The sequence below is a fragment of the Crassostrea angulata genome, chromosome 4 (genome assembly GCF_025612915.1).
Source record: "Crassostrea angulata isolate pt1a10 chromosome 4, ASM2561291v2, whole genome shotgun sequence".
NCBI lineage: Eukaryota > Metazoa > Mollusca > Bivalvia > Ostreida > Ostreidae > Magallana > Magallana angulata.
The window spans coordinates 32,880,569-32,901,645 of NC_069114.1; the positions used below are offsets into that span (position 1 = coordinate 32,880,569).

Consider the following 21,077-nt stretch of genomic DNA (forward strand, 5'->3'; position numbering starts at 1 on the left):
ATTTTGACTGACCCAGGCACGCGCACTTTCCTGGTACGGGGCGGTACAAACATATCCTTAATGTTGTTCTTGTTTCTTCGACATTATTCTCCCTCTCCGTAGGTGTTCCATCAAATTTCGCCATTTTCAAAATTTTGATTAGCAGAGGTGAATGTTTCGAGTGCCAAATAATTACATCATTTGTTTAATTTGTCGAAGAAAAACAGTCAGATAATTTGACCTTCCGTCGGGTTTATTATCACGTGACGATAGCGGCGCATGTCAGCAAGGACGAGCAATTCTCAACAGTATCAAAATATCCGAAAACTTCCCTCTCCTTTAAGATGGGAGCAGACGACAACTGCATCAACTTCCGCTGGGAAACAAATTCGAAACTCTTCAAAACAAAACGAATACCCGCATTCATATTCGAGTACCTTATTGCATCTAAAAATAAAATGGTCGAACACTGGAGAACTCTTGGAAACTAGATTGAACAAAATAAGCGTTTGACCCTGATCCTTCACAACACTTCTAGCAATTTCTATGATCGTGGCACTACTGATAAGCTTCTTGAGCACAAAGCAGCAGAGAATCGCACAAAACATATCGTAAAACATACCTCTTTAGGTTCTTTATTTTTTCGGTTCAAAAACCGGAACGGACACCAGTAATCACACGCTTTGGGGCCAGTAATGACAGCCTGACACCCGTGTGCTCCCTCCCAGGGTCCAGTCTTCTCTGATTTTCCTCTGACCCCGGTTTCCGATGGTTTCCAGCGCACGAGGTGTCTCACCTTTCCTCCAGCCATGGTCACTGTGAGCAGACGACACATTACCCTGACAGATTCCCGGTAGCCGCGAGCGTGCGCGTGTCCCGGTGCTTTTTACGATTTGTAGATAACAAAAAAAAAACTTTTCCGTAATTACTGATATTTTCTTCATAATGGCTGCTTTGTTCTGTCGTTTTCCGTTTTGAAAAATCTGTTTGATCCTTTTTGTGCTGGACTATAAAAAAAAAATGTTTTGAATTTTATGAATTGATTCAAGCAATGTTTTTTATGTTCCCAAATGCATATATTAATTCGATATTCAAGTATTAAAATTTAACAAAATAAAATCAAGGGTAAAGATCAAGATGTACTTCTTGAGGTCTATTTCAAATTCTAAATGTGGTATATTCTCTTTTTCACAAAACATGTATCTGGTATCAAAAGCAGTTTAATTGTAAAATACAAACAATAATATTCAATGACAGATATAATAAATCAAGGAATGGAATCAGCCATATTAAGAACAAAATAACATGTTTTCAAAAACACATAAATCTTTGATAAATCGGATGATTATAAATTACTCTATACTTTCTTTTTACATCTTGAAATAGAATTTACTGAATGGAGTCGGTGAATGGCCAATTTCAAAGTTCCTCGATCTCTACCGGACGTCACGTGTGCTCATCATCTTAACTCCTATCTTAAGCAGGCGCACGTGCGTCCCGCCGCACTCTTAAACCCTTAATTGGTATCACTATCATATGATAACTAATTGTAAAATGTTCCACCGAGCCGAGACATATTGTTAGTAACTATTTCATATACAGTCACATGTACAAAGCATCAGTTGTATACAATTTGCGCAAAATTTATGAATTACGTATTTCTGCAAAATGACGCTATTTAAGTATTATATTGTTCATTGATATACATAATTTTAAAAAAAAAACGAAACATGTTTGTCTATAAATACCCAAACAAGCTCAACAAGGACGGCCTGAATTATCCAAAATACTTCGTTTCACAACACCGATTCTACATGTACAATATAAACTAGAATTTTCACAAATACAGTAAAAAATTAATTTTGTAGATTTTCCTAGCTCTCAATTACTTCACAGCTTCACCTTTGGTTTTAAAAAATTAAAAACTATCTTAAAATCTTCTTTTCATATCAATAAACCTTATTAAAAAGTTTGTGAAAAATATTCATAACAACTGAAAAAAAATGTTCATTTTTGTTGCGACTTCTCCTCCCTCGTATTTTCCGATCTTTTTTCATAGGACCAGGGAGTCTGTTATTGGTTGATAATAAATTAGCATAAAATAAAGGAAGTGTCAGTATTCCGGCTTATAAAAGCTACAGAGGAGGGAGCGGGTCGCTTCTTACAACGTTTAGGACTATTTTTTTTCTCAGAAGGTATGTTTTCATTTCATTTACACAAAATATACATAGTCTGATGTTTTTTTCTCGATTGTCAAATTTGCAGAACGTTTTCAAACAATGTAGAATGTTAGAATTAAAATTTCCTACAATTATTTTATAAAAATGAAAAACAAAAACTGGTGTAATTTGGTCAAGAAACTCGCAAAACCCATATAAATTCTGAAACGCTTTAAAAACAAACAATAAATGTTAAAAGGAACATTTTTAAAATATATCTAAAAAATATAACTTAGTAATTTAACCTTTAGTCCAGTGATTCATACCAATATACTATTATATATATCGTATAATTGCTTAAATGTTTCGTTAGATATTTCATAATTTTTTCGTATGAAAATCAGTATTGACCATTCCTTATGATTATATAATTCAACCGATTTCCAAAATAACAAAGCGTTAAATACATGTAATTTTGTCAAATTTCCTGAATATCTGTTTTTCGTCCAATTTTTTAAGTTGTTATTTATTAATTTTATTTTTATATTAATTTACTTGCATTGAATGCGAGGATTGACCGAGTACCAATTGCAAACTGAAACAACAATGTATTTTTCTAAAAAAAAATCCTTTAGAATTTATATTTTTCCTGACCCTTTGTTGAATAAAACAAAACATGCAGTGCGCATCAATGCAATTCACCTTATTTTATTTTGAGAAAAGACCATTTTTAGAACTATACGCGTAAGTGTTATGTCAAGTGGCGGGAATGCAATGTATATGTAAACAAGTTACATGTACGTCGTTGTCAATTGCAATCAATTAACCTATTATGGCATACAATTTATAAGTATTAGCATCATGCGTATACACTGTATATCCGTATTTTAGTTTTATAACTTTACAAATTTAAAAATACAAACATATTAGTCGGCATATTTTTCAAACGCATAAAATTCACAATGCAATAGAACAGTTCTCTCTTACTCTTTACCTGGAAGTTGTACCACGCAGAGCAATCGTACTGTTCTATTTCAACATTAATATTTTTACAGATCTTTTGATTACAGATTACTGACTTTTGAAATACGTCATATTTGGGTCAAGAGACAATAAAGTATTCATATTTATGAATTTGACAATTGATTGTTTCAAATTATCATTGGAAATAATTGTCATCCGTTATCATTTTTAAAAAAAAATTAATTTGATTGGGTTTTTTTTTTACTCTATGCAAGAATTTATCTTTACATGTATATCTTATCTTTTTATTTATTTTTTGTGAACGTGAAAAATAAAGAATCGTTTATTTTTTCACACTTTTGAACAAAAATTTACTCCAGATCATGTACACAGAACTGGACAGTTACGCCCCTTCTGGATCCACGTACGATGATTTCTACTGCGGGTCAGAGGACAGACGGTCTGACCTCTCAAGGTCACCGCTTGGCGTCAATATCAACGCCTATCCTATGACCACCATAGAATTTGAACCGATTCCAAATGTCTTCTCGTTTCCGCCTTGTACACCTACAATCAAGTGAGTACATTATTTCACTCAAATTTCTTAAGTCAAATTGAATTCTCGTCGTGTTAATGGAATGCCATATTTTCCCCGAGTGCCTTTGGTTACATAATGTACTTTCTTCTGAATAAATAACCCTTTTTTTTCTTTCTTCATTAAAGGGTTTTATTCTTAAATTGAAACATAATTTGTAGATATAATTTCTTTTATAATTTTCTTTTTTAAAGTGAATCTTTACCAACTAATGACGGATTCCCAATTTTTTTCCATTTAAAAAAAAAAGAATCATTCATAAAAGAATCTTGTAATTGGGTATATGTACTTTTGTATGCTTATACTTTTAACCGTTGTACTACTTCATTTTCACTGTTGATATATACAAATATGCAGACCTCTCTCGTAAACTCTATAGTCTAGTCAATGTTTATACAATAGGGTATAGTCGGTGTCTAGGAAATCTCGCGAGAGTTCACTCAATTCTCATTAGTATCCTACCAGTAAATTACGAATATTGTTTGTTTTTCCAAAAGTTGTCATGTAATCCGAAATTCTAACGATCAGGGGGAGAATAAATATTGAAGACTGGGCAATATTGGATTAGATTTCGCCCCTGATCATACATAACCCTGCCCCTTAGAAAAACGGCAAACACTAAAGTGTCATTAATAACAAAAAGAAATAGACACTTGTGCGTCCGGTATACCCACAAGATGGACAGTCTGAAGTTTTGCAGGTGCTTGATTTGGGAGTTTAAAGGTTAATACATATTTCATTACCTTCTCACCTAAACATTGTAAAATCATTTCCAACGAAATCTTTTCAAAGTGAAAGTGGATTTTTCGTTGCACGATTTCAAGGGTATGTATCTATAAAATTGTCAGAACAGTGATATTTTACTAAATCCAGACAAACGTATAAATTATTCAATAAAATATGGAGGAAAGAATTCGACAGAAACGAATCTTAAATATAAAAATATAGTAAGTCAACAAAATGATACAGGCGTAAATACGCATTTTAAATGTTTTCTTAACCGTATACGGTGTACAATTTATTAATTTCGGGTTGTTTTAGCAAGCTTAAAATTTTGAATTGTAACAAAATTTTGATCGGAAACGCTAAACATTACACGTAGTAAAATAACGAAAGTACGTTTTTTGCTTCCATCCTTGTAATATTTGTTTGTTATTAAACCATATCTTATACGTCCAATTTTTTAAACGAAACTGGTTCAATTTTCTATCAATTTCTAATTAATTACAGAATTCTGACTACCAGTTAAAATTCTTTAATTTTAGATGCATGGTTGACTTTTTGCATTTCCTACTCTTAGTGAAAATTCGCTGAAAAAAAATGCTTTTTAATAACAGAAAAAATTAATATGGGAAAGTGTGTACATGACTATATATTGATTATCGACATTTCAAAAATATACGTTGAAAGGAAATATGCATATGCATTGGTGAATTTAAGATAGGTAAAAAAATTGCTTGAAATACCCTTTGATTTCAAATTAATATTCAAAATGTATTGTTACATGTATCATATTTGTTTCAGACAAACGAAAAAAATCTTAATTACTTTGTAAAAGCGTTTATATGGATATCAATGTGAATAAACTTTTAATTTTCTGTACATGATAATATTTGACAAAAACTGGTGTAAGGCTACTTTCAAATTTATGTTCAATATGGGTTATCTTTTTGAAGAAAAAAAATGATTCCATTTGTTATCACTTTCAGGGAATTTTCTGTTTTCAAAGACAAGTCCCAAGATATCGCAGATGCTCTCTTGTCCCTAAAAAATGCGGTGGTCCGGCCAGGCTACAGTGGTCAGTTATCACCGATATCCTCTACAATGCACCTCGGACACGGGGGTGGGGCCACTCCAAGCCAGCCCACAGTGACCTATCACAACAGCTCCTTTCATCCGGGGACCTACCCTCAACAAAACCCAAACCAGTTCACGGTACAACAGTACCCAGGAAACGACCCCCAGCAGAATAACGTGTTTCCATCTATGAGTGTTAATGTCAGTATGAGTATGAATGTCGGGGTCCCCCACAACATGGGCGGTAACCAGTATTCTGTTCAGCAATGGTCGAGTAACCCTCAACCTAGATCCGCCACCCCACCGCCTTCCTATCAGTACAACCAGTACAGTTTCCCGCCAGTTTCGCCACAATACAACACTTCGTCTGTTCCGCAGTATCCAGCGTCCTACTCCATCACGCACGAAATGAGACCATTTTCGACTGCGGACAGCCGGAATTTTATCTACCGACCTACAGAAAACTACAAGGAGGCAGCTCGCCTCTGTGCCGTTTCACAGTGGAAACGAAGTAAATTTCTTGGGAACCGTCATAGCACCAGCATACAATGTGAATCCAATAAGGTTAATCTTTGCCGAATTTGTGGCAAGACATATGCTCGACCAAGTACTTTGAAAACCCATCTAAGAACACATTCCGGGGAGAAACCGTATAAATGTTCTACTTGTAGTAAATCATTCTCACAAGCGGCAAATCTCACGGCGCATACTCGGACACATAGTGGGGAAAAGCCCTTTCACTGTCCAATGTGTGACAGGAGATTCTCGCAAAGTTCTTCCGTGACAACGCACATGCGCACTCACAGCGGAGAACGTCCTTACAGATGCAGGCTTTGCAAAAAGGCTTTTTCCGACAGTTCCACTTTAACAAAGCATCTGAGAATCCATTCTGGAGAGAAACCTTATCAGTGTAAATTGTGTCTGCTTAGATTTTCACAGTCCGGAAACTTAAACCGGCACATGCGCGTTCACACAACAAGCGTGTGAAAATGGTAAACTTTTACCTGTATTTGAGTTCAATAAAGTATTTAAAATGTTGTAGTTTATCATAACTAAATCAAAAATTAAAACACAAGAAGAAGACACCCATTCGTTATTATCGTTTTTATTTTAAATACATGTACTATAGTATCTCATTCTATAACAGTTTCTGTTGTTGGTACCTGCTTTCGCAGGCATGGAACAAAAAAGAACAGAGTTGCACCTAGTAATGTCACCGATGCCATCAATTGGTATGCCTGTACGTAAGAACCATACAAATCTCTTAATGCGCCTACAAAAAGACATTACATGTATATGAAAATGAGCAGACACAATCAGTCATGTATATGATGCGATTCATTGATGCATTATGCAAAGTAAACCCATATTGTAAAGTAAACCCATATTGTAAAGTAAACCCATACCTACAGCTGGTCCAATGGCACCCAGTAGAATTCCTTGGAATGAAATTAAAATACCCATGACACGATGAAATCGCTCTATCCCTACAAAATCTATACAGACAGGGGAATACATAGAAATCAGTGGTCCGCTGAATAAACCGTACAAAACGCTGAAGATAGTAAAATGCCAAAAGGACTCCAGAAGAGGAATCAAAAATAGCATAGCACCGGTTCCGAAAAGGGAAACTTGCACAATGCGGTACCTCTCAACAATATTCATGTCAGCAACAAATCCCAAAACAATTCGAAAAATAAACTCCGACCCACTGACTAACGCGGTTGTTATTGCTATTTCATCTTTGGTGAGATTCTTGTCACGCGCTAATGGCGCCACAAATATTATTCCAAGACAGGTCCCAACCGAACCAAAGCAGAAAATGAAGGTGAAAAGGAGCACAAGCTTGTTCTTCAACATCCTGATATCCATTATTTTGAAAAACGTACTTGTGCACGATTTTTTACTGGATTCTTTCTCGTCGTCTGCCTGCTCCACTTTGGATGCAAAATGAATGTCAGCTATGGATGGCGACATCAAACTGTGGACACTACTAAACTGAGACGCAGTGGACGCACTGTCGTCGTGCTCTTTCGCTGCAGTTTTCCTGAGGTGAGACAAACGTGGTGTTGAGATTTCTTTTATGCATATCCTTTCAATTGAATTCAAAGAATTAGAAACAAACCCATTCCCTTCTTGGTTTAGTTCTACGCCATTAGGAGTCTCTCCCAACAACAAAGATCCGTTTGAGAATTCTTCGTCGATTATTTCTGGTTTAACGTTTCCATTTAATTTTTTTCTATTGTTTTTCATTTTGTCGTAATTTGCAAACTTTGCAGTGAGTTCTGTTGGACGAAAAAAGGAAGCAGCAAGCACTATGTTGAGTAAGATGGCCGACTGCAGAAGGAGAGCACCTCGGATGGAATATTCTTCCATTAACTTGGTAAAGATTATAGGAGTGGCAAACCCGCCCAAGCTGCCGGCAGCTATCGCTATTCCATTCGCAAACCCTCTCCTCTTATCGAAATATCTTCCTAGAATTATGATACTTGGTGAATGAATGGCGGCAGAACCCATGGCTAAAAGATGAAATCAAGAACAATGACAAAATGCAACGTTAACAACCCCTAACGCGGGGGAGTCGACAAAATGTAGGGGGAGTCGATTTCAACGCATGAGGGAGTCGATTTTCTTCGCTTCGGAGACGGAAGAAATTTAGGTCACGCATTTTGTAGGCATTTATAAGAAGTATTTCCAAAAAATATATACCGCATGGAAGACAGCGATAGTCAAACTTTGTATCGGTCATTGGTCCGAGTTCTCTATGCGTCTAGTAGTCTCAAACACTTCGAAACTATTTGACAGATTTCAAATTCACGGTAATCGGGTGGTCAAAATATGCATTATTTGTAAAATATACGACTTGCTTTGGGTTACAGACAGTTGAAACAGTCGAACAAATGATCAACCTTTTAAGTGCAATTATCAAATCTTAACAAGTCGTAGGAAAAAATGAATAATCAAGACATTTATTGTTCAGATGTAACGGTAACGTAGGGGGAGTCGATTTTTGGAAAACAGAACGCACGGGGAAGTAGAAAAATAAAATTTATTACACTCTATAAGGAATGTTCAGCTTAAGTTTTCATAACGAATAGCATTCAAACGATGTCTATAAAAGTCGACTTAATCTTATAAATAGAATGGTTTGACTTATTCACAGATATTAAAGCAATAAAGACAAGTACATGTACTAATCATGTTTTCCATTTAATTTCGTGTTTTGTTTTTTTTTTTATTTTTTTTTTTTGGAAAAAAATTGAATTACAAGAAAATACATTTATTAAAAGGCATTTTCTTCCTATTTCTGAGTCTAACATCATCATGATCATTTCGTGCAGTCTGTGATTTTTCCTAGCTTGATAAAGATTTCGACCTGTTGATAAACGAGGCATATAGACTTCAGTCTGAGCTATGAATTATACAATCAATTTCCGTAAGAAATAGAAGAAAGTATACTTGGTGGATGTAAATTTATAAGCGATAGAAAAAGAGGAATGACCAGATCTAGGCTCGAACCTGCAACCATTCATTTTATTAACCAACGCTCCAACTAGCTAGTGCTAGTAGGAGCATGGCTGAACTGAGCCTTTTATATATACACTATTACAAAATACACAGTAAAAATGCTTTCTTCAGTGATTCATAGGGCTATGATAGTAGCAAGCATATCAGGATATATACATACGTAAACTGATAACTCGGGTTATGTACTTTTTTTGAATGTTAGCTACCATCATATACCTGTATGCATAACCAAAGAAAGCATTTTATTGTTTAAATAAACACAGTTGATAACTATATTATTTTGCATACAATAGGAGTACAGATATGGATAATTATATAATTCAACAGTCAAATAAAAAATTTATGATTTAACTACAGATGCTTCTATCAGCCCAAAAAGAAAAGCAGGCATTCTGTTCACATACAGTCCACAGGAATACAACTATTTTGCTGACACCAGCCGCCCCCCCCCCCCCCACCACCACCATCAATTTAACAAGTCAACGACGCCGCGGCCTTACTAGATAATCATATTGACAAGAGCACCCACCAACCACCCTTCGATAGCAAATACATACATGATATACAGATGACAAAAACAAATACAGCATATTAAATAATATCCTCTGTATTACTAGTGTGATTATATAAATGAAAACAACGAATTAAAACACACACACACAAACAAAAAAAGCAACAACAAACAAACGGCACACACACAGGATAATAACAAAACACAACAGATAAATGGAGTTTTGTGAATGTTGTTGTGAACCCCAATAAACCTTGATATGGTTTGAGATACACAAATCATAAGAAAAGAGAAAAAGTCAAGTTATGAAAATATATTCCTATTTAAACACATATTTTGCATTTTTATAGCTACTGGTTATAAAACCATTTATAAACAATGTTTAATATACTTTATATATTGACAACTGATATCAAATGATAAAGATGATAAATTAATGTTCAATGTAAAATTAAACATACAATATTTTCTACTCCCCCGTGCTTTTTGTTTTCCAAATATCTACTCCCCCCTACGTTACCGTTACATCTGAACAGAACGCTTGATTATTCATTTTTCCTTAAAGGGGCATGATCACGATTTTGTTAAAATTCTATTTTTATGTTTTTATTATTTACAATGCTTCAGAAATGCATTTCTAACGATCAAATAAAATTTGAGAGTCATTCGCTGAGATATAAGCAGGATACAGGGCTCACAATTCTTTGTCATGTAAACAAGGTTCGTGCCCTGTTTTTGTTTACATAGGTTTAATATACCAGTGAAATTCTTTTTCCAGCTTATTTGTCTATCTTTTTATTTATTTTAAGCATAGATAAACAGTTCCTAACGTTTAAAACATTCGATTAAGATTTGAAACTGAAATTATTACTTCAACGTTCAAAATGTAAACAAACGCTTTGTTTACATAGCGAAGAATTTCAAGCTCTGTAACTCGCTTAAAACTCAACAAATGACAATCAAATTTCGGCTGTCTATTAAGAATGCCTTTCTGAAGCATTGTAAATATTAAAATTGGAAAAATGATTTTTGACCGAAATCGTGACCATGCCCCTTTAAGAATTGCTAAGATTTGATTATTGCACTTACGTTCGACTGTTTCAACTGTCTATAACCCAAAGCAAGTCGTATATATGGAACGCCATAGCTGCCTTAAGGTCAAATTCATATTATATGAATTGGTTTTTCATTTACATACAATAGTAATATCATTATGTGCAGTGGTAACATCATTATATGCAATGCTAACATTATTATATACATTGCTAACATCATCATATACTGATATACATATTACATCATTATAAAAATCTTTATATGAAATGGCATTATCATTTCATTATGTCGTCAAATCATTATGTGCTGTAGTTTATTCATTACATGCTATGAATAAATCTTTATATGATATGATAAACTTATTTCATACAGAGATGAACTCATAATGTATTGTTGTTCAATCGTTATGTTTTGTGGCACTCTCTTCATGTGCAGTTGCAACATCCTTTTATGCAGTGCAACTTCTTGACATTAGGTGATAAGTTCATTATATGTAGTACTAACATCATGTTATGGTGTATTAAAACCATTGTGTACGGTGGTAAAACCTTTATGTATTGTGGTGAAAGTTTTACATGCAATTGTAAATCCTTTATATGATGTAACAATTTTATTATATGCCGTTGTCAGGCACGTAGCATCGTTTCTGAAAGTGGGGGGGGGGTATCTGTCCTTTGAACATTGATATCTTAATATCAATCATTGAACCCGTTTTGTGTGAAAAATCGAATGTATTATTTGTAGAGTATAATTTTAATTTAAGAGTAAAAGAAATTACACAAAAATAAAATCAAAGTGGAAAGACCTTTGTTTCAATGTACCAGGTAGGTGCTACTCCTCGCTGATCAATGCCTCCAACACAAAAGGAATAGACAGATTTTCATTCTTAGACATAAATAAAAATTCGTTTTCATCTTTTTAAAATTAATTTGATTTTTTAGAAATAATCAGAAATTGGTTGGTCTTAACCTCTTTTTATGGTTGTTTCATTCACTGTATAGAATTTAAGTTCACCGGGCATGTGTTTTTGTATTTTAAATCCTACAAAGAAGGTGTTGCAGTTCCTGTGCTATTTTCCATAAAGCTGTTGCAGATATCTTCATATCATTTTTATAAGACCATCTTATACGCGGATCCAGAAAATTTTTGCGGGGGAGGGGGGTCCGATGAATACTGAGTTTGCCGAAGGGGTGGGGGGAGGTGGGTCCGAGGAAATTTTTGGTAAATTTATGGAAATTTAAGAAATTTGAATTTTCCTGGGGTGGGGTCCTCCCCACGACCCCCCATCACCCCCACCCCTGTTCTAGACCCCCACATTAAAGAAATTGTAAAATGGTTACTCTAAAAAATGTGACTGGTTCATGGCATATCCGAGTTTTGTTTCAAAGAGGCATATTTTTAAAAATTAAACTTAGAAAAAAAAAAACCTTCGAAGTTAAAGTACCTCACTACACCTAGACATGTACTTTTTAAGACACTACGTCACAAGATGGCGATTTAAATGTTTTGTTAAATTGTTTATATCGTTCGATTGGGTTGTATATCGTCGTTGCTCAGTGGTTAATGTAGTGGGCTTCTTAACCGCATTTCATGAGTTCGAATCCGCCTAGAGTTTTTGTTCATGTTTACTGAATTAAATTTTTTGAAATGTAATTTTTTATCCAAAATTGCACATTTTCTTCCTATATGACTTAGATACTTCTTATCCATTATGATATCTATCATATTCAAGTAATTTTCTGCTGATTTGAGAAAATATTTCAAGGTGTAGTGAGCCACCTTAAAAAACAGTGTTTTAAATCTTCGAAAACTTCATCGTGTCTAGTATAGCCGAGTGGTTACGCAGGATGGCCGAATAATCACCGAAACTAACTGCTGGTATTTTATTACATTAATTTTTAATCGCATGAAAAGGTAATACAAAGTTTTCCGATGGTTTTGAAAATAATTAATGTCGGGATAAATAAGTTTCAAAACGCATGTCATTGTAATATTTTACATGTGTGCTGATTTTTTTCAACGTTACCGACTTTGCTCAATTTATAAACATGAATTGTAAACATCTGCTGCTAAACGAGGGATTTTTAAACAAAGTAACGCATCAATCGAAAAAGTTAATGTATTTTTTTTGTAAAATATGTCGTTTTCAAAAATATATGTACATATTGTTAGACATCGTTATAAGCAAGCCGTGCAATAATGTATGAACCAGCGATGTACGGACAAGTTTGTTCCAAGCGCCACGGTTTTTGGGAGTTGATTTTAATCAGACAAACCGAAAGTGAAACAGTATTTGGACCTCAGCACAAACCATCGCTGCTGACAAGACTTAGTTCTTGAAAATAATTGATAGATTCGATGTAATGTATGCTAAAGCATTCATTTTCAAGGAAACTTATTTATAAATACCTTGAAAATAGATAGGTTTTAAATGGTACGAACAATTTAGATATTTTTGTAGTCGTATGTATTCCTACGCCAGAGTTCAATATAGTCTAACTCGACGCTCGGCTGACTCCGTAAATCTCCGACAAGCAGAGAGTCTCTCTTGCTTGTCGGAGATTTACGGTGTCAGCCGAGCTTTTGGATGAACGAGACTAGAGTTCAATATTGCTTGGATCCATACAATTTTCGAGAAATATTTATTACTGATACATAGTTTGATTGAATTAATTTTATCTTTAAATATTATTTAACATGATTCATATGGGGGTTTCTCGACATTCTTGTCGAAAAAGTCCAAAAATTCATATCATAAAAATGTGCGTAATTCAAATACAAATTAGAAACTACATGTACTTGTCATGCAAAATAACATATCATTGATTTTAAAATAAATAAACATCAACAAAATCAACTCCCGTCAGTTCTTCAGAACTTTGATTATAGATGCTATTAAATGATTTTAAAGAGCAAAGTAACTCAATTTAAACGTTTTTGAAGAGACAGAATTAGATTTATTAATTAAGCTCCGAAGAATTACATGTATATTTAAAACACGCTAGCAAGTAGAAATTAAATTGTTCTATGTTAACATCAAGATACATAAAGTGATCAAACCTAAATGTATGCGCGGGTCTAGAAGCAGAGGGGGTATTAAATTTCTACAAAGTACAATCATTTTTTGAAATTCATTTTAATTTAAAAATTAAACGCGCACTCTACTAAAAATTATTCGATTTATCACACATCGATGTATCAAGAACAGAGAAACTCAAACTCTCTCCCTCTCGTGAATTCAAAACATACGACATACATGTACACTGTCACAATGAACGCGGCATCTTTTTCAAAATAAAAAATTGGACCTCTTCCCCATTAAAACTTTTCAGCGAGAACAAGTTTACAACCTCGTCATAAAGAGTTACGACTGCATATAAAGAAGTAACCACTCATTATAATGAAATGATCACATGATGTAAAGAACTGACCACATCATATAATGACTCAACAACGGCATATAATAAAATTGTCAAATCATATAAAGGATTTACAATTGCATGTAAAGCTTTCACCGCAATACATAAGGGTTTTACCAACATACATAAAGGTTTTAATACACCATAACATGATGTTAGTACTGCATATCACGAAGTCAAGAAGTTGCACTACATAAAAGGATGTTGCAACTGCACATGAAGAGAGTACCACATAACATAACGATTGAACAATAGTTCATTAGGAGTTCATACCTGTATGAAATGAGTTTATCATATCATGTAAAGATTTATTCATAGCATATAATGAATGAACCACTGTACACAATGATATTACGACATAACGTAATGATGTTACCACTTCATATAAAGACTTTACCCCTGAATATAATTGTGAAATTACAGTATATAATGATGTTAGCATTGCATATAATGATGTTACCACTGCATATAATGATATTACTATTGCATATAAATGAAACACCAATTCATATAATATGAAATTGACCTTAAGGCAGCTATGGCGTTCCATACGTATATTTATAAATTTGACAAAATTGTCCAACCTATACTGTTATATGGATGTGAAGTCTGGGGCTTTTAAAATATTGCAATTATAGAAAGAATTCATCTCAAATTTTGTAAACTTCTACTCCATTTAAAACAATTCCAGATTTCATGATATATGGTGAACTGGTCGATACCCACTTGAAATTCAAATTAAAACACGCATTATTTCTTATTGGTCAAGAATACTTACCGGAAAAGATACAAAAATTGCAAAGTTAATATATGATCTAGGAATTTGTATGAATCACGAAATTGGGGGGAAAATCCCTTGGTATGAAAATATCAAACATATTCTAAATAATTGCGGTTTATCTAATATATGGATTAATCAAACTATACATAACTCACAATGGCTAAAGGCAAAAATAAAACTCATGTTGGTAGACCAATTCAAACAAAATTGGCAATCTATTCTACAATCATCCCCAAAAGCTCTAAATTATAGAATTTATAAGGAAGAGTTGAAATTTGAACATTATTTTGATACATTATCAAAAAAAGCTGCAATTACTTTTTGTAGATTTCGAACATGTAATCGCCATCTACCCATTGAAAGTGGACGTTGGGCAAATATTCCCAGACATGAAAGATTCTGTGCTCATTGTAATAAGTGCGAAATAGGAGATGAATTTCACTACATACTTAGCTGTAACTCGTTGCAGCAAGAACGCAAGCAATGCTTATCAAATATAAATATAAAAATAAAAAAATGCTATTAGTTTTAAATTTATAATGGCAAGTACAAAACACTGTTCTTTAAGGAAATTATGTGCCTTTATTAGAAAAATAAATAAAAAATGCTCCCCAGGTTAGAACCCCCATACTTCACATTTGTATTAACGAGTCAGAGTTGTATATGGGTTTTTTTTTCTCTCTCTCTCTCTCGCTTACGCATGCATTGTTAATTATTAAGAAATACCACATATTGTATTATTATAATCTCTGTGTACCATTGTGCAATGGTGTTGAGATTGAAATAAATGAATGAATGTATATCTTACAAATAATGCATATTTTGACCACCCGATTACCGTGAATTTGAAATCTGTCAAATAGTTTCGAAGTGTTTGAGACTATTAGACGCATAGAGAACTCAGACCAATGACCGATACAAAGTTTGACTATCGCTGTCTTCCATGCAGTATATATTTTTGGGAAATACGTCTTATAAATACCTACAAAATGCGTGACCTAAATTCCTTCCGTCTCCGAAGCGAAGAAAATCGACTCCCCCATGCGTTGAAATCGACTCCCCCCTACTTTTTGTCGACTCCCCCGCGTTAGGGGTTGTTTACGGTGAAATGACTTAGAGATATTATAATCAGCATGCATGTATTACCGTTAATGAACGTTTGATCTTTTAAAATAATATTATCAAATGGTCTCACTTCAACCTCTCTCATGAAAAGAAATCATTTTCAAGTAAATGTTTGCGTTACCTCCTATCACTCCTTGAGCCAGCATCACAACTCCAATACCAGTGGCGAGGCTGCTCAAAAGATAGCCCAGAAACAGGGCAAACCCTCCAAACATTACAAGGGGGCGGCATCCAAACTTGTCCGTACCAAAGGCAGTCAAAGGCAAAGCTGGAAAATGTAACTAGTATGCCGAAATAACACGTAAAAGACAAAAGGCATTTATCGCTCTACCGTTTTGAACTTTGAACTACCGTTTAGTCATTGGAGAATTTCGTAGATATTGTACCCAAGTTCTTTATATGTTCATTAGAATAACAAAGGAATCAGTGAAACATAATTAAGAGTTGTTAGGCCTATACTAGCATACTTTGACATATGTAATTTCGCAGTATTCATTTGTATTTTATGAAGTAAAGAGGTGTTCGAAGTGGCTCTGATTTTTTATGGGCGTTTTACTCATTGTTACCTAGTTCCTAACCTGTGAAGCAAAAAGTGACGGAAAAAATTCCGGAAATGAGGGAAGCCACCGTCACCGAGGTGTTGAATTCCTCTAAGTAAGCGTTGATGTAGATTCCGAAGGATTTGTACACCCCCATCTCCAAGAAACACGTGGCCATTGTTGCTATAAATAGACAAAAACACAAACAAAGCTTATGAAAATAAAATAATAAAATCGTAGTAGTAATAATGATAATAGACACGTAAATACAAAAAAAAACGGGGTATCGAGTACAAGTATCACAAGTTTTAAACAGGTCCAGAAGAAAATAGCAAAATGTGCGTTATTAGCGATAGCCTTGGGAAATCAACCGAGCACAATTACAATAAGACATATATCTAATAAATGTCATGTGCATCCGATTATTAAGCGATATGAGCTGTATTTTTTAGAATTTTATTTTGCTGCAAAAACCTGCTAGTATCATAAGGCTGCATGTAACTTAAACTTTTATTATAATAAGATTTGGAAAAATCATTAATTTTTGTCAGAAGAAAGATTTTTCTCTAATTCTAAGGAATATAAATAGATCAATTTTTGTACTGGACGACCATAATTCAATTTTACTTCAATCTAGGCTTCTAAACGGCTTTTTCCACAAAAATATGGCTAGCAGAAATTTAAGAACCATGGTACTTTTGTCATTTTAGAAGAAAATAACATTTTCGTAACAAAAAATTTCAGCATGAAAATTGTAGCTCATATTGCTTTAAGTAGATGTTTCTTGAACTTTATCTTAGTAATTTTAATCACTAAGCTAAGTAATCAATAGGACTATTAGTAAAAGCTGCTTCCCCAGCTGTTGACTAGTTATAATAAATCTTTCAGATGTATTGTCTTTACTCATATTGACTTTATGATTCTGCTCCCTGTGGATACATAAAGGAGATAAATTCAGTATTGATAGTTTATTTTCACATAGAGAACATTTAGTTTACATTTCCATTATATTTGAGCTCGTCTTAAAGCTGCTCCTGTAGCATGTTTACTGCGTGTACCCTGTTAAACTGAAGATTGAGGTCGTGGGTTAGGTAAATGATGAAAAAAAATGATTTGACAGTGACCCGTTTTTAATACATTCATATTGTGCCAACCGATTGCAGCAAACTGGTATTAAATACTACATGGTACCGTCTAGAAAACCACCAATCTTCTCTAATTCTGTGAAATGTTTTCAAAAACTATATCCTTCGTTTCAGCCTTTTCAAAATGGTTTAACAAATAACTAACGTCTTCATGACATGCGCAGATATGCAGATATGAGAGAGAATGGAGTCGAGAAGTTCGCCTCTCCCCTTTTAATAGAGGCTTTGGAGTTGGAGCCCCCCCCCCCCCCTCCTCAGACAACACCTCCCTCGGACCACCACCCCCTCCCCCCAGGAAAATATCCGAGTCCAAGCCTCTTTGCCAGTTTTATGAACCATTTTGTTCTATATTCGCTTTGTGTGTGTGTGGGGGGGGGGCTGTGTGTGTGTGTGTGTCACAATTTGATTCTGGATAAGCTAGGAACTCAAAATGAGTAGTTTATGAATCATATGAATTTTGAACCGTTTGTATATATCAATTAACACATTGGACTTTGGACTCTCTATCTAAGTGAACAACATAAATATACTGAAAAGTAGCTACGCAGCAATCTCATATTTATTCATTTATTTATATTTTTTTTTTGCTTCATCCGCAGACTTTGATTTTGTCTTTATTTATTCTTTCATTTATTTATTCATTTATTTATTTGTTTATCTATTTATTTGACACGTCATATAGTCCTGGTTTGAACAAACGTACTCATTCCCCTTCCCTGTTAATTACATAAATTGAAACTCTAGCTTTGATCTACATTAGAAGAATTGGGACAGATTGTCCCCGTTAGATTTCCATGTACCTCTTCTCTGTCCCCTTGATTGTGACTACCATCAGAAACCCGGAGTCATGACTCTACATAATCAGAATTTAATCAAAGCTTGTTTCTATGTAAACTGCCCCCTTTGTTCCTTATTGATCTAAGGAGCCATATGTGGTTCATATATGTATGTACACAGTACGTACGTATAGGTTAAGGGCGGAGGATTCTTCAATTTTACAATCATAAACTTTTGGACATATCAAATGATCAAACTATATACAGAGGGAAACAATATCGAAATAAGCTAGAACTGATTACATGTACACATTTGACTTTATTAATTCAATTGTGGCACTTTTCTAGCCCTTAGGGTAAATAGGGTTTTTTTAAACCATTAAATTTCTCTAAAATAAAATGCTTTCTTTATACCTCAATTTTCTTGTAACCCGAGTGTTTATTATAGATGACATTTTCCCATTTATTTTTAGCGTTACATATTTCTAAATGAGTTACTTGAAACTTTATGTTCGGTATGTTATTCTATCATGTGAAAAAAAATTCCTTATCAACTTTCTTTATCAATAGGGCAGTCTAGATCTGCTGTAATTGGTTCATATATGATGTAAGTTTAGGTCAGGACAGGTAATGTCTTATTTAACGGTACAAATCATCAAAATTTGACATTGTTTTTCAAGATTCAGCCAAATTAACCCAGTAACGTCCTTTGTACTTTGCACAAATCCAGGCCACTCTCACGACCATGCAGTCAAGTCGCATGTATGATATCACCGAAATATGTCATCGAACGGCATAATTTTGGATATAACCATGATCGTTATCAAATATAATAGTGCACAAGATTCAACAATGCACACTGTTTACACTCCAATACCACATAATGTTTGGTAGTTACAGAGAACAGTTTCAAATAGTGTGGTTTTCATTAGCCACGCACGTCAAATCTCAAATACATTTTTTTTATATTATCAGATTTTTAAAGTTTCGCTATTCTACTACCAAAACTCGTTATTTTAAAACGTTTTAAACGTGATTGATTGACTTAATCAATTACCTAATAGAGAATGTCCCTGATTATTGACCATATTTTTAAATCTCCGGTTGTTAATTATCCATACGGTAGTAAAGTAGTTTAATCATTTGAGCTTCATGTAAACAATTGAAACACCCCCCCCCCCCCCCAAAAAAAAAAAAAAAAAAAAAAAAAAAAATTGTATATAATTATAAGTAATATGGTTAAAAATTACAGTAAACATTGATCATGTGTACATTTCGTGTTTATGATAATGAGTCCAAACATTTTAGTTATGCACGTTGCATTTGTACTGCTGTACAAGCTAAATAAAGGTTTTTGTCTCGACGCAAGATAGAGGTCGTTAAAAATAGGCCTCGATGTATACAAACATTCAACGAAAATAAAGAACTTGTGGTATTTCTACCACAACGAAACGACCATTAATTCATCTCTACCGTTACACATTCATGATGCAATCACCACATGTACAAGTATGATCGTTTTATCATATCTTCTGCTTTCTTTCGATTTGGAGAGCGGGGTGGGGGGTCAAACGGGAATCAAATTTCAAAAAATATATAAACGATTTGCATACTAGTTGCTTTTTTTTTTTTACTTACCCACTAGTACGACCCAAGACCACCCCCTGTCTCTCGGCCAGTCCACCTCTGTCCCCATTCTCCTCGTCTTACCTACTAACTACTGAGATTGTACTATGTCATGGTTGGCTTATTATAGTATTCGTCAAGTTCACGTGTACAAAGTCTTGATTGTCAATATTCTGCTCCTTGAACCTCATCTAAAAATCTGGTCACTATTCAACATCCGCTTCTTGTACTTTTCTGTATTCCAATGTTCATTTCTCGCTCCTAGCTGATGAGTGTTTTCATTTTCTTGCTATTAATAGGCTGCTTTGTATACACGATAAGGGTTTCGCGTTTCCTATCGATTTAGCTAGAATATCCATAAACAGAACGTAACTTTCTTGCTCCACACGTGTTTAATGCGCGTAATTTGTTTGTTAATTTTTATACTTGTTAATTTATTATATAACGGATGGTTCTCGATGAGAAATAAATTAAAAATAAATGAAGAACTCCACATGCGTTCAGAAATTAGCATGCAAATTGTTTAAGGCAGTCAGTTGTTATTAAAAGATGCATGTTGAGTTCTTTATTTACTTACATGTGTAAGTCGTTTCTTCTTAACATTGTTATGTAACCTGCTTTCCCCAATTTCTAAAGATTATTAGAAATCGATGCATTGCATTCGCAGATACAATCTAACATTACACTGTCTGAATTTCCATGTGCTAAATTTGAATTTTCCAGTTGGATCCGGACCCCCTGACGATGGAAGTGGTCCGTTGGGTTTTTTCCTTGCCGTTGATATCCACCAACATTGAGGTATAACTGACTTTTGCAAGTAAATCATTCTATATCAGTACTTGTTTTGTTGCGACTTTTAAGTTTCTACACCCATTTCTAGATTAAAAGGTTCTTATCAATTGAAGCCTGTGTTATTCAAAGCTATGGAAAGTTAATCTCTAACTCACAATTTGTGTCATCGTTGATACTGACGGACACAAGGTTAGGTTGGGAGTATGCAGTAAAGCTTAAAATAATTCAAGACAAAAACACAGACTGGACATGAGCTGACGTTCGATCAACTGTCTGTCATTTGTAT

General features: G+C 34.2%; 2 protein-coding genes across 4 annotated transcripts; one reads left to right on the top strand and one right to left on the bottom strand.

Annotated features, from left to right (window-relative positions):
• Positions 1–2,153: 2,153 nt before the first annotated feature.
• Positions 2,154–6,603, top strand: LOC128180921 (protein glass-like). The gene is made up of 3 exons (XM_052849125.1): positions 2,154–2,174; positions 3,482–3,678; positions 5,406–6,603. The coding sequence occupies exons 2-3, from the start codon at positions 3,485–3,487 to the stop codon at positions 6,478–6,480; spliced, it is 1,269 nt and encodes a 422-aa protein (XP_052705085.1). The 5' UTR covers positions 2,154–2,174; positions 3,482–3,484; the 3' UTR covers positions 6,481–6,603.
• LOC128180920 (monocarboxylate transporter 5-like) lies at positions 6,583–20,379 on the bottom strand. Of its 3 annotated transcripts, none has more exons than XM_052849123.1 (5): positions 20,012–20,379; positions 16,492–16,635; positions 16,035–16,181; positions 6,904–8,012; positions 6,583–6,766 (listed from the first exon to the last, which is right to left on the bottom strand). In XM_052849123.1, exons 1-5 carry the CDS (start codon positions 20,067–20,069, stop codon positions 6,758–6,760), a joined length of 1,467 nt encoding a protein of 488 aa, XP_052705083.1. In that variant the 5' UTR covers positions 20,070–20,379; the 3' UTR covers positions 6,583–6,757. The 3 variants fall into 3 exon arrangements, with proteins under 3 accessions (XP_052705083.1, XP_052705081.1, XP_052705084.1); XM_052849121.1 differs by having other exon boundaries at positions 6,900–8,012; positions 20,012–20,372; XM_052849124.1 differs by lacking the exon at positions 20,012–20,379 and having other exon boundaries at positions 6,900–8,012; positions 16,480–16,615.
• Between the last annotated feature and the right edge of the window lie 698 nt (positions 20,380–21,077).